Source organism: Saccopteryx leptura, chromosome 5 (assembly GCF_036850995.1).
Source record: "Saccopteryx leptura isolate mSacLep1 chromosome 5, mSacLep1_pri_phased_curated, whole genome shotgun sequence".
Taxonomy (NCBI): domain Eukaryota; kingdom Metazoa; phylum Chordata; class Mammalia; order Chiroptera; family Emballonuridae; genus Saccopteryx; species Saccopteryx leptura.
Window position 1 is genome coordinate 121842037 of NC_089507.1, and position 13380 is coordinate 121855416.

General features: G+C 39.6%; 1 protein-coding gene and 1 non-coding gene across 2 annotated transcripts in view; one reads left to right on the forward strand and one right to left on the reverse strand.

The window, feature by feature from the left end:
• MYO3A (myosin IIIA) overlaps window positions 1–13380 on the reverse strand; it is a 250823-nt gene that overhangs the window by 137009 nt on the left and 100434 nt on the right. The window contains exon 10 of the mRNA XM_066384881.1: window positions 10075–10230. Coding sequence (XP_066240978.1) covers window positions 10075–10230 — 156 coding nt within the window. The remainder of the gene's footprint in view (window positions 1–10074; window positions 10231–13380) is intronic.
• On the forward strand, window positions 5862–5937 carry TRNAA-AGC (transfer RNA alanine (anticodon AGC)). The gene has a single exon. It is a non-coding gene; the product is annotated as a tRNA-Ala (tRNA).

Genomic DNA, 13380 nt, shown 5'->3' on the forward strand with positions numbered 1-13380 from the left:
AGAATTCAGGGTTTGAGGCTTTCTGGAAATAACCATGAAGTGACACAAGGTAGCTACCCAAGAGAATGATGCAAGAACTCAGAAAAGGAGAGGGTATAGTAAAAAAGACCTGTGGTGGATTCAGTGTAAACACAGAAAAAAGATCATGTGACCCTACAAATATGGTTACAGACACACTACACTACAAAGGCTAAACTTTGACAGTGTTAAGGAATAATGTAACAACACCAGGAAGTGGGAAAAAAGGAGATGGGAGGAGGCATAACTGCTACTTCATCCATCTGAGCAGGGAAACAGTAGATACTGTCTGGCATGGAATTGAAATGAAACTAACCTTTTAAACTTCAGCAAAAGCCAAAAACTCTTGAAATAAAGGTAAACATTTATCTTAACTGCAACACAAAGTAACATGCTAAATAAAGTCTTGGATTATGGTACAACTTCAAATATTAATGAGAGAAAGTGTAACTAAGATGTTTTATTGATTAATGCAGTTTTATTGGTCCCTGCTGATACTTTGGTTACTTAAAAATGCAAATCTCTAAACTCAAAGCAGAGATGAGGTGTCTTTACAAAGAAATGAAAAGATCATGGTGTTGATAATCATCAACTCATATCAAGCAGTCATTAAATCTAGTTCCTAAATGATATTTGCCAAACATTTCAAGGTCACTATAAATTAGATTGCTATTTTAAACTAGTTGTTTCCACATTTTATCTTAAGTAAAAAATATCTTTGAGAAACATGAGCAAAGATTTCTTGACCCTTGAATATACTACTCAATAAGGTAAGTCCCAACTGCAAAGAAATTGGTTAAATTTAAGTTTAAATGCCCATTTTGAGTAACTCATACAAAGCAGCCCCTGAAAGTCCAACAAAAACTAGTCATATCATCAGTTTTGTGAACACAAACTTCCACAACCAGTGAGGAATACAGACACTAGTGAAAGTGCTGGTCTGAAAATTAGGGTATTTGAGTTATGACCCAGGAATTAACCGATTTTAAAATGGTCAAGATTCAATTGCTCTGGCTTTAGTTTTCCGAGCTCTAAGATAAGAAACCAGAAGAAAAGTTCCTTTCCAGCAATAACAGGCTAAATTTTTACACTTGTTCTTTGGAGAAAAAAGGAAGACAGATGATACACACAGGAACTGAACTAGGTCCTGGGACAAGGGGGTGCAGGCCCCCCCATTTCTGCAGAACACCACATGACCGCAACTCTTTCCCCCTTGGTCTCAGTTTCCTCTGGTTATGTGAGTCAAGGTCAATGGCAAATTGTATGAAAGCAATGGTTCTTTACTCTGTTTTTATTGTTGTGTTAAGCACGTATCAACTTAACTTACTCCTAGGAATTATTTACAACTTCTCAGCATATTTTAGCAACTGCCTCTTCCTTTATTTGAATCCCTTCATTTGTTGCTACATGGGAGCATAGATACTCATCAGTGATCTTCCCCAGGGAGTGCTCATTCAATTGCCTTTTCCTTGTAAAATTGCTCCAAGACAAGTAACCATGTTTGAAAGCCATTCAGCTCTTATTTGGGAACTTTTTCTAGAAGGGGAAGTCAGGAAGAAAGGCATAAGAAGGTATTTCAGGTGGGCAAAAGTAAGTTATCAGTTCTTAATATTCTGGTCCTAAATGGACCTTACTATATCCCCTAGCTTCACCTGTCTCTTACTGGATTCTCTGTCTTGGATAGAGAAGGCGTCTGCGCCTCTCAACCCTGAGACCTAGTATGAGTTCACCCGTGATGACTTAGTGGCTGTTCGCTAGACATTCGAACTCAAGTCTTAGGCTCTTTCAGTCATCATGTCACCTAAGAAGAGTTATTTCAGAGAAGGTTGTCTGTATTTCAAACTTGTTGATTTGGAATATTTAAGATTTGCTAACAATGTATTTGCTAATGTTAATGTGAAGTAAATAGAATATAATGTTAAAAAAAAAGAATATAATGTTGAGTACTTTTAAGCATTCACCTAATAAAGCCACTGTTAAACATGGTTGGGCTCAAAAAATACAAATACAAATAATTTCTCCTGAAGTTGTCAGGAAGTGGGTGGGAGTGCGAGGAGGTGGGCGACACTGCCACTAGCTTGTGCCTCAATGAGACCTTCTCTCCTAGATTTCATGTGGACGATTCCTTGACACTTGATCTTAGTCCAAAGTCCAAGGCGCGATGGACAATTCTTTTATCCCTTTTAGTCAAGATAATATTTTCCAAAATAAAATTTACTTAGAATATAAGTATGCACACACACACCCATGTGTGCATGCGTACACATACACCAAACAAAAACATCCCACCAAAACATAGAAAGAAATATATATCAACAGATTCCTCATCTCAAAATATCTAAAAATTAGGCGCTTAACTGCCTTGATAATTAAACATGGGGACTAACTCTCCTGCCCCCACCAACTTCAAAACATTATATGTAAAAAAAATACAATAGCTTAAAGTTAAGAAATATTGGAAACAAGCAAAATACATCCAAAATTATTGCTGTAGTGTGTGTTGTTGTGTCTGTGCTTACCTGCTAGAAACCATGAAAGGATGGTGCATAACAGGGTGCAGGAATCTCATGGTACTCTCCAGTGTGGGCTGTCAAGAACACTGGTCGAACCTCTCAGCCTGACTTACAATGCTACCAGTGCCCTGGTCTCTTCAGTCCTATTTCTGAGTTCTTCCCTTGTAACTTGGATTAAATGCTTGCCTTTCTGTGAACAAATCACCTTTCTTTCATGATTTTGCTCAAGCTGTACTTTCCAGCAATAATGTTCATCTAGTGTTAACTCTATTTCTCATGATTAAGTCATGCTTATCCCTTGCAGTGCTGATTTAAAGGCTGCCTTCTGGATAAGCCCACCTGTCCTGTACCTGCTAGCAGACAGACACTCCATTTCTTTGAAATTTCACAGGATGTTATTGGGATTCCTTTCATGGGACTGAAACGTCTTATTTGGTGTAACAGTTATTTACATGCTTGTCTTACACCTTTCACTAAAAAGTAACCCCCCACAGTACAGAACCTACAGCTACTTCAGGTGCCAGACCCCTTGTATAGCAACTCACCCAGAGCTTTACACAAGGGCCTCAGTAAATACTGACACAACATGATGTGTTGCCTCAATCCATGATTTCTATAATAGCAAGTATTGTATTACAATTGGTACTGGGTTGAATAAAGAGGTGGAAAAAATTCAGTCTTGCTATGGACTGAAAACAGAAAGTAGGAGAGTAGCCCTGGATGGTTGGCTCGGTGGTAGGGTTTTGGCCTGGTGTGCTGATGTCCCCAGTTCAATTCTCAGTCAAGGTACACAGGAGAAATGGCCATCTGCTTCTTCATCCCTCCCCTTTCTCACTTCCTCCCCCTCCACTCCCATAGCCATGGCTTTATTAATTCAAGTGCATCAGCCCCAGGTGCTGAGGATGGCTATGTGGAGCCTTTGCCTCAGGCACTAAACATAGCTTTGTAGTAAGCATGGCCCCAGATGGGGGTTGCTGTTGGATCCCAGTTAGGGCGCATGCAGAAATCTTTCTCTATCTTCCCTCCTCTCACTCGGAAAAGAAGAGAAGAAAGAAAGAAAGTAGGAGAGAAGGATACATCAAGACAATGCCTCAATTTCTGGTTAGCATAAAAGGATGACTGGTGGTGCTATTAATAAGACAGAGAACAAAGAACCAACTTTGGGTGGGACAGTGTAAGTCAATTTAGGACATGTTGAGTTTGAAGTGTCTTTGAAATATTTGATATTGAAGTGGAGACAAAAATCAAAGGATGTATATTTTAAGAGCAGCCAGGATACCATTTTAGAAGCCTCATGTATTAAGGGAAAGAAGTAAATGTTCCAAAGAGTGAATAATTCTCACTATGACATGGTCACAGCCATTAGAGAAAAATTATTTTTCTCAGAAAGAAAATAAAATGGAGGCATGCATCGTATTGTACTGAAAGAACCTTATTACACTTGCTATTGATTTTTCTGTTTTCTCCTTTCATTTTTTTTTTGTAAAATCAAAATTCTATTCAAGTAAATTTTCATTATATAAAGTCCTACACCTAAATATTCGACAGCTTGAACCAGGCACTTTTAGCATTAATTGGTTATACATTTTTGTAGCTTGTGTTTCATTTGCTAATCCTTTGAGAAATGTGTCAAAGTTGCCTTATATCCTGGTTTAAAAACCATATATTCTGCCACAAGTGGGGTAGTTGCACAGTGCCTCAAATATGGCTAGTATTTTTGGCTTAAGAGATAACTATGTTTGAGTTACTAAATTCTTACATAGATTCCTTTTGCTTTTATAAAATTACATGTAAAATATAATTTATGTATATCAAAGTTAATCACCACCAGAATTTTGAGCATGTCATATTCAATGTTAAAGGTATTTTGCTTTGTATATAAAAAAAGGAAATTTAAAAGATACCATGTTAATAATGTAACCACCACAGAAAAAAATGACCCCCTGCTCCAGTGCTGACCAATCAGCGGAGACCACAACCCTAAAAGGACTCACTTGGAGAGCTGATGAACATTCCATTGAGTTCTTCCCTGGGACCTGCCCTAAGATCTCCATGCTTAAAATCCCTTAGGACTGATGACCAGGGCGCTCTCCCTCCTGGGTGCACACCTGGGCCTTTCCCTCCCACCTTACCCTCTTCTTCTCCCACAAGCATGCATCTCCTCAACCCTAAGGGTCCCCATGAGACCTGCAACCAGAGGGGCAGTGGGCGGTGCCAGTTCAGACTAACCCCCTGAACTTGTCTCTGTGGCCCCCTCTTCTCTGACTCCCCAGTGAGCCAAAGCAGCCCCACCCAGGCTCTCCTGTTGCTTCTTCTATTCTAGGCCCTTCCTTGTTTCACTGACCCCAACCTTATTAAACTTACTCTCAAAATCAGTTGGACTTGCAAGATTTTTCCTGCACAAAGTCAAGAACCCACACACTACTGCAAAGCCCTAGGTAGACACAAAGGGCAGGTCCCCTGTCAGGTAACAGCATCAGGTATCAGCTTTGTTAGCTCTGTTGATTGGGTGCAGTCAGATTTTATTTTATTTTTATTTATTTACTTATTTTAATATTTGTTAAGCGAGAACTGGCCAGGGCTGCAGTCAGATTCTAGATAAATTTTATCAATGTTGGGAATTGTGACAAATCAAATAATTCTGCATGATCTTGATGAGAACTACTTTTGCCTAAGGTGCTGCCAGTGGTATCCCAGAGCCTCGTGTCTTTTTCCTGAGTATGTCTCACATGTTGGAACTAGTATAAAAATGCTGAGAGCAGTGAAATCTTCCCTCCTCCTATGACTTGGGACTAAGATCTGTAGTCTAAAAAGTGCTGTGGGTTCATCATAACTCAAGCTCCACTCCCACCTCTTTCAAACATACACTTGTCAAAGACAAAAGATAAGTATTCAATGGACTTAACGGATCAGATACACAGTGGAAAAGAGGGCAGAAACCATAGGCTGAGTCGAAGTCTAGGACTAGAAGTAGGCAGAGGCCTGGAAGGTAAAGGAACTGAAACAGCCACTGCACAATGAAGGTCCTGACCTAGATGCAGTGGAGAGCATGCAGTCTCTCTTGTCTGGAAGAGAAGACTGAAAATATTCTGCACCTTCTCCCTTCCATGGAGCCAGGTGCCTGGAATTGCAGGATGGAGCAGAGACATGGGGTCTACTTCATACTGGCTTGGTGACTAGGTCAGCCATGTCCTCAGAGTCATGACAGGTAGAAAGGCTTTGGACTAGGGGACTCCTAAAGCAACATTATGGCAAAGGCAAATCCCCAAAACAGGAGAAAAGAATGCCAAAAGAAAGAAAAAGCAAAACAAACAAAAAATACCTCATTAGGCCCTGGCCGGTTGGCTCAGCGGTAGAGCGTCCGCCTAGCGTGCGGAGGACCCGGGTTCGATTCCCGGCCAGGGCACATAGGAGAAGCGCCCATTTGCTTCTCCACCCCTCCGCCGCGCCTTCCTCTCTGTCTCTCTCTTCCCCTCCCGCAGCCAAGGCTCCATTGGAGCAAAGATGGCCCGGGCGCTGGGCATGGCTCTGTGGTCTCTGCCTCAGGCGCTAGAGTGGCTCTGGTCGCAATATGGCGACGCCCAGGATGGGCAGAGCACTGCCCCTGGTGGGCGTGCCGGGTGGATCCCGGTCGGGCGCATGCGGGAGTCTGTCTGACTGTCTATCCCCGTTTCCAGCTTCAGAAAAATTAAAAAAAAAAAAAAAAAAAAACAAACCTCATTAAAGATAAGTAAACTAAAATTTAAACCATAGAAGGAAACCATAAACTTGTCTCCATAAACTCACCATCCAGGACAGTTTTCCCTTATTGAAATACAAATAAAAAATGACTCTTAAATGGTATAGGATCAAAAAAAAAAAAAAAAAAAAAAAAAAGGAAAGAATTACATTCACAAAAAAGAAAAAGAAATTAGCAATATATGAACAACCAGATATAAAAAATCAGATATGAATAAAGAATAAATGGTTTAAAAAACAGTGAGAAACTTGAAAAAATTACAGATATTAATAGAAATATCAGCACAAAGAATAAGTATCTAGAATAAATTCAGACTAGGCCTAGTCTAAGAAAGAATTACTCAATTGGAAAACAATTCTGAAGAAACTCTCCAATTGATAAGATTGGTAAATGGATAACAATATGAAAAAGAAATGATAAGACATATAAAGTAAGGTAGGACATTCCCATGTTTATCTCTTAGAAGTAAAAGAAAAATAAAAAGAAAGGATCAACATTTAAAGAAATAATGACTAAAAAATTTCCACAGTTGTGTAAGACATGAGTTCTCATATTGCAAACATATTATAAGTTCTTTGCTGGATAAACAAGAATACATTTTGTGACTCACAAACAGAAGTATTGAGACTAACACAGTGGCCAATACATAGCAGTTTTCAATATTTTTTATCACTAGAATTTAGAACACCAGGCTTACAACCCAAAGATAATGTCTCCCTCCAGAACAGATGAGAGTTTTGTTTGCTCTCCTCCAGAATAGTAAAGATAGTGTTTGCTCCAGGGATAATTTTGGACAGGTTTCCCAGCAGCCTCTTTAAAAGATAAGCTTCCCAAGCTTAGGGTTCTGCAACTGTAAGGCAAACCCACTGTCTATATCAGGGGTCGGGAAACTTTTTGGCTGAGAGAGCCATGAATGCCACATATTTTAAAATGTAATTCTGTGAGAGCCATACAACGACCCGTGTATGTTACGCATTATCCAATAAAAATTTGGTGTTGTCCCAGAGGACAGGTGTGATTGGCTCCAGCCACCCGCAACCATGAACATGAGCAGTAGGAAATGAATGGATTGTAATACATGAGAATGTTTTATATTCTTTTTTTTTTTTTTTTTGTATTTTTCTGAAGCTGGAAACGGGGAGAGACAGTCAGACAGACTCCAGCATGCGCCCGACTGGGATCCACCCTGCACGCCCACCGGGGGCGACGCTCTGCCCACCAGGGGGCGATGCTCCGCCCCTCCGGGGCGTGGCTCTGTGCGACCAGAGCCACTCTAGCGCCTGGGGCAGAGGCCAAGGAGCCATCCCCAGTGCCCGGGCCATCTTTGCTCCAATGGAGCCTCGCTGCGGGAGGGAAAGAGAGAGACAGAGAGGAAGGAGAGGGGGAGGGGTGGAGAAGCAGATGGGCGCTTCTCCTGTGTGCCCTGGCTGGGAATCGAACCCAGGACTTCTGCACACCAGGCCGACACTCTACCACTGAGCCAACTGGCCAGGGCAAGAATGTTTTATATTCTTAACATTATTATTTTTTTTATTAAAGGTTTGTCTGTGAGCCAGATGCAGCCATCAAAAGAGCTGCATCTGGCTCACGAGCCATAGGTTCCCGGCCCCTGGTCTAACTCTAAATGATACCTACTTAGAACATCACCCCTAGGATTTGTGAGGCAAGGACAATGGACATGATCATAAAACTTGTGCTGCTAACTTAACTGTGAGTAATCAAGTTCTTTGGCTCTGATCCAGAAGTCTTGAAATTTCTCCCAGCCTTTATAAACCTGGCAAGACAACTTACTAGCTTGTAGGTAGGGTAAAGTTTCAGATCCTTTCTATACAGTGTTGGTGTACTTTAATTTCTGTTTGATTTGTTTGTTTGCTTGTTGTGGACTGGATTGAGGACTGGATTGTGGAAGACTATGAAACTATATTCACACAAAGATAAAAAGATGGGCATATATGAGCCCAAGACCATCTCTTTGCTATACATTCCATGCCTGCTTCCTTCTTTTTGGTATGACATTAACTCACAACTTAAATTTTTCCTCATTATGTGTGTATTAGCTCTGTCTCTCTAACAAAGTTATTAACTCACACTGGCAAGGATTAATATCTCCCAAGATAGTCCACAATTGTTAGGTCCTTTACACTCATGTGAATAAAATTTAGGCTTTGTGATCAGGATTTGTCTTCCTGCTAAGTCATTCATTACATGTACAGCCTTGTAAAAATTAGTGAGTCTCTGAAACATCAGTTCTTCTCAGCCATGAAAATGTGGTGTCTAACACATCTCCTCAGGATTGTTGTAAAAGTGTGTAGGTAATGTAAAGTCCTCATGCAATGTCTGGCACATAGCAGGCATCAAGGAAATAGGAATTAAATATGTAAAACTGAAACAGGAATTCAAATATAACTGTCTTTAAGTCAGAGTCTATTTTCTACCCACTTATACCAACTCCCTGAATAGTGATACACTCCCGAGATGAAACTAATAGGATTCTCAAGAATGAATTTAAATGACAAAAGACTAGTCTTTGACTTGCCAGTTTCATCTACAATAATTTATCTTAAGGAAATAACAAGAGTTTGTGTACAGATCTTTTCATTATGGTGACACTTATTCGAGTAAAAACAACTAGAAACAACCTAAATGTCTAATAATAGGGAATTATTTAAATTAGTCGTTGAATAGTCATGCTAGAGAATGTTGTGCAGGAATTGAAAAATTTGTGGTAGTGAATATGACATGGATATTCACTATTCAGTGAAGGAAGGCAGTCTCCAAAACACATAAAAATATTACTCCAATTTTGTTTTAAAATGTGTTCTTATTCATTAGGTATTAGAAGGTTATAGATTAAAATGTTAAGCTTAATTGATTTTTATGTACCACACTTCTCTGTATCTTCTAAATTTCCTAAAATAAATACATATATTATCTATAATAAGTAAAAAACAAAGTCAATATTATAAATACACAGTAGATTATTAAAAATCCAAATAGGAAGTGTAAAAAAGATATTAAAAATTAATTTTGAATATAATTCAATCAGGGAAAGTGATACCAACAAGTGTCATAATGTCTTTCAAATTTTACGTTCCTCTTTAAACCTCAAATCTAAGAATCTTACTTTAGAAAGGAGCAGAGAAGACATGAAATATATGCCAATACTAACCACCTACATAAGTTTACATTCTTCATTCTGATGAATTTTTTAAAAAAATGTTGCTGGTAATTTTTACCAATTTGGGGATGCAACTCAACATGTGACAATCACTTTTCATGTAAGTGCTCCTTATCTCCAAATCACAACCAGGAACGTTTTTCGTTTTTTATATTTTTCTGAAGTGAGAAACAGGGAGGCAGAGAGACAGACTCCCATATGCACCCAATGGGAAGCCACCCGACATGCCCACCAGGGGGCGATGCTCAGCCCATCTGGGGCATTGCTCTGTTGCAATTGGAGACATCCCAGCACCTGAGGCAGAGTCCATGGAGCCATCCTCAGAGCCGGGGGGCCAACTTTGTTCCAGTGGAGCCTTGGGTGCGGGAGGGGAAGAGAAAGATAGAGAGAAAGGAGAGGAGGAAGGGTAGAAAATCAGATGGACTCTTCTCTTGTGTGTCTGGCTGGGAATTGAACCCAGGACTTCCACACACCAGGTTGATGCTCTACCGCTGAGCTAGCTGGCCAGCGCCACAACCAGGGACTTTAAACGAGTTCTTTTCTCACCTTAATAACTACTTCATTATAAACTTGTTCAGTCTTTAGCTGAACCTTGGGCTTGTGGAAAGATGATATTATTTGATTACCTGGCCTTCTCGGTGCCTCCCACACATTGATAGGCGTCAATGAATTCCATTAGTTGTTTTTGCAACGCTGCATCTTTGCCCTCAATTTGAGTAATGAATTTATGCTGTAGGAGATCTGACACTGTTGGACGCTTCTCATAATCTTTTGTCAAGCATCTGCACTGGCCAGAAAGAACATGCAATTATTAGATAAATTATGATTCATATTCCTAAAAACTACTTTAATGTAAGAGAACATTGCTCCTCATAATCGCTCAGCCCAGGAAACATTGCAAAAAATGTTACGCTAGAATACGATGCAGTGAATGTTTGTGAAAGTGCACACATCTGTGACTAAGCGGCAGTGCTGCCCACCTCTGTCTACGTACTCCTTCCCCAGGCCCCTGGCGAGCACTACTGCGTGGTGATGGTTAAACACTGTCTCCACAGCAAGTCTTCTTTACAAATCAGTAGCTAAATATAAAAAACAATGAATGCCTATCCAAAATTCAAATTTTCAGTTTCTCTTCCTCATGCTCTTAAATGCTTCTCAATTAATCTAGTTTCTCCTACGTGATAAAATGGCGAAACCATTTGAGAAGGCTAATGCGCTGAGGATGTTTAAATTCCCATGGCAAGTAGATGCTTTCTGAGGTCATACAGTAGATGTGCAGGTCACACTTGCTGAAAGGTCTGACCAGTGCAGTCACAAGAAAGGAAGCGCAGAATGAGAGCACCTGAAGCAACTTCACAGTATGAGCGTTTGAACAAACTTGGAATGTTCAATCAGCTTCATGGCTGTCTTCAAATATGTGTAAGAGGGATTAGACCAGGCATAGCCAACATACGACCACAGGCCAGATCCAGCCTGTGTAATGAGTTTATGCGGCCCATAATTAAATTTTTAATATTCTCCGCTACTTTAAAATCTCAGCTACTCAGAAATGAAAGCATCTTTGGAAACCGAGATATTTAAAAAGATAATGATATGCGGAAAAGAATTCGCATGTGACTAATCTAGGGTTAACTTCCAATAATTGGTCAAATGGATTCGCGATACTTCTTTATCTTTAAAAAAAAATTCCATTATAAAGATTTACAACTTTTGTACTCGTCTGTACTCGACATGAACTGTTGGACGTTTCGCGGCCATGTGAAACCCACATTCTTTTAGGCGGAGTTTGCCAGTGCATACCCAAGGTCAAACAATTCGTTATTTTTGTGGTCAAGTGTGCTGAATCAAGTGGCATTGTAGCATAGACAATAGCTGCAGTTGATAACTGAAAATGTGTCCAGACTGTTTGTAAAACGAAATAATTGTTTTATTTCCTATATAACCCCTTCAAGCTCATTCTGTTAATTAAATATTGTTTCTATTGATTGTGATACAGTTTGGATATTTATACAGTATGTAATTATATTTTTATTAAAATATATTTTTATTAAAATAATATTGTATATTAAAATTTTTCACTCACATTTATTCATAAACAAATTACATAATAAAATTTTGTTTACTTAAATGAATTGTTTTTGTATTTGCTATTTTTTAATTTTAATATTTCATCTGGCCCATGAAAAAAGTTTTCTTTCTAATCTGTCCTTGAGATTCTGGGGGCAAAAGCTGTTGGCTGTGCCTGGACTAGACAGCACTCAGTGATCACAAGGGACGAAACCCGAAGATGGACTGGTGAAATTAATAGAGAACAGATTTAGGTCTGTAGAAACAAGAACTTTTATTTCTTTTAATTTTTTTTAAATTCATTTTAGAGAGACAGAGAGGGAGAGAGAGAGAAGGTGAGGAGGAGCTGGAAGCATCAACTCCCATATGTGCCTTGACCAGGCAAGCCCAGGGTTTCGAACCGGTGACCTCAGCATTTCCAGGTCGACGCTTTATCCACTGCGCCACCACAGGTCAGGCCAGAAATAAGAACTTTTAAAAATGATATTTCCCAGAAATAAAGTGGGCCACATTGGGAAGTATGATTATTTTATTAGGGGTGTTTTCTGACTGGATGACTGCTCAGTAGACATGTTTGAGAAGGATTTACACCCAAAACATAAGTTTGGGCTGTAGAAATTGATAATTCCTTTACAACCTTGAGATTCTGAGGATCTGTGACTAGGAGGAACCTGGGCGGAGCTGGGCTGTCCTTTGGGCATACAGAGACAGGAGAAAGGGGGATCTCAGCCTGGACTTGAGCAGTGCCCTTTCTAACCTGCACTGTTAGTCCTCCTGAAATGCTAACCTGATCATTTATTTTATTGGGCTTATCCAAAAAGATATTTCCCAGATATGCCAAAATATGCTAGGGAATAAGGATGATGATATCTGAAAATACAGACTGGAGCTCTGAGTTTTCATTTAGTTTAATGGAAGGTGCTGACACCTGCAGTACTCGCCTCTAGGTTCTGAGTTCAGTCATATATGAAGTGATCTTCTTCAAGTAAAACTCCATCAAATATCTGATGTGTAACAGGCACTTCGCTGAGACACTGGAGTTACAGTATCAAGTAAGGCACACTCAGGGCCCTGGAGCTGCTTATTGACCACTTAGATAGAAAGAAAGACGTCTAAGAAGGTATCCACATAAAGTGGCAATGTTACTAGAGGAAGACAAATAAAACACAATGGTAGCATACGGAACAGAAAATACTGTCTTATAGGCAATCAGTAAATGGTTCTTAGAGGTGAAATGGTGTGAAATATGTTAGTCACCAGGTTTTACCAAGTATCTCCATAGAGGGATCTGCAAACAGAGGGCATTATTATGAATCCTGGGAGCCCTTCAAAGTTGTCAATGAGCCTCCTAAGAGATGTGTGAAATTTGATTGCAGTTTATTAAATATTCTCTAGTGCATAGTATACTATATACTTGGTAATGACTAAGTGAAAACTAAGGGAAAAAAGATTAGCATTCTCTTTTTGGGTTTCCACCACCATTAAATTTACACCTCCTGTATTTGTAAGAATAAACACATATTCTTCATAGAAAAACCAGTGATAGCAGTTATGTATGAGTATGACTGGTTCCTTTCCTTTCTTCACCCTTTCTACATTTTCTGAATGGAGTTTGACACCAAATCTTAATGACCCTCTCTTCCCTTCACAATCTGAGGTCATCCCTTACCTATATTCAATCTTTTTAAATTTTTTTTTTTAAATGTACTGCGTTGACATGGTTTCAAGTGTCACATTCAAAATGACACCCTCTCCGTGATGTGCCCCATGCAAAGTCTCTTTCACCCCCATTCCCACCTTTGCCACCTCCCCTTTCCCTCTGGCTATTGCTAACCTGCTGTCTGTATGTCTTTGTTTTATATATA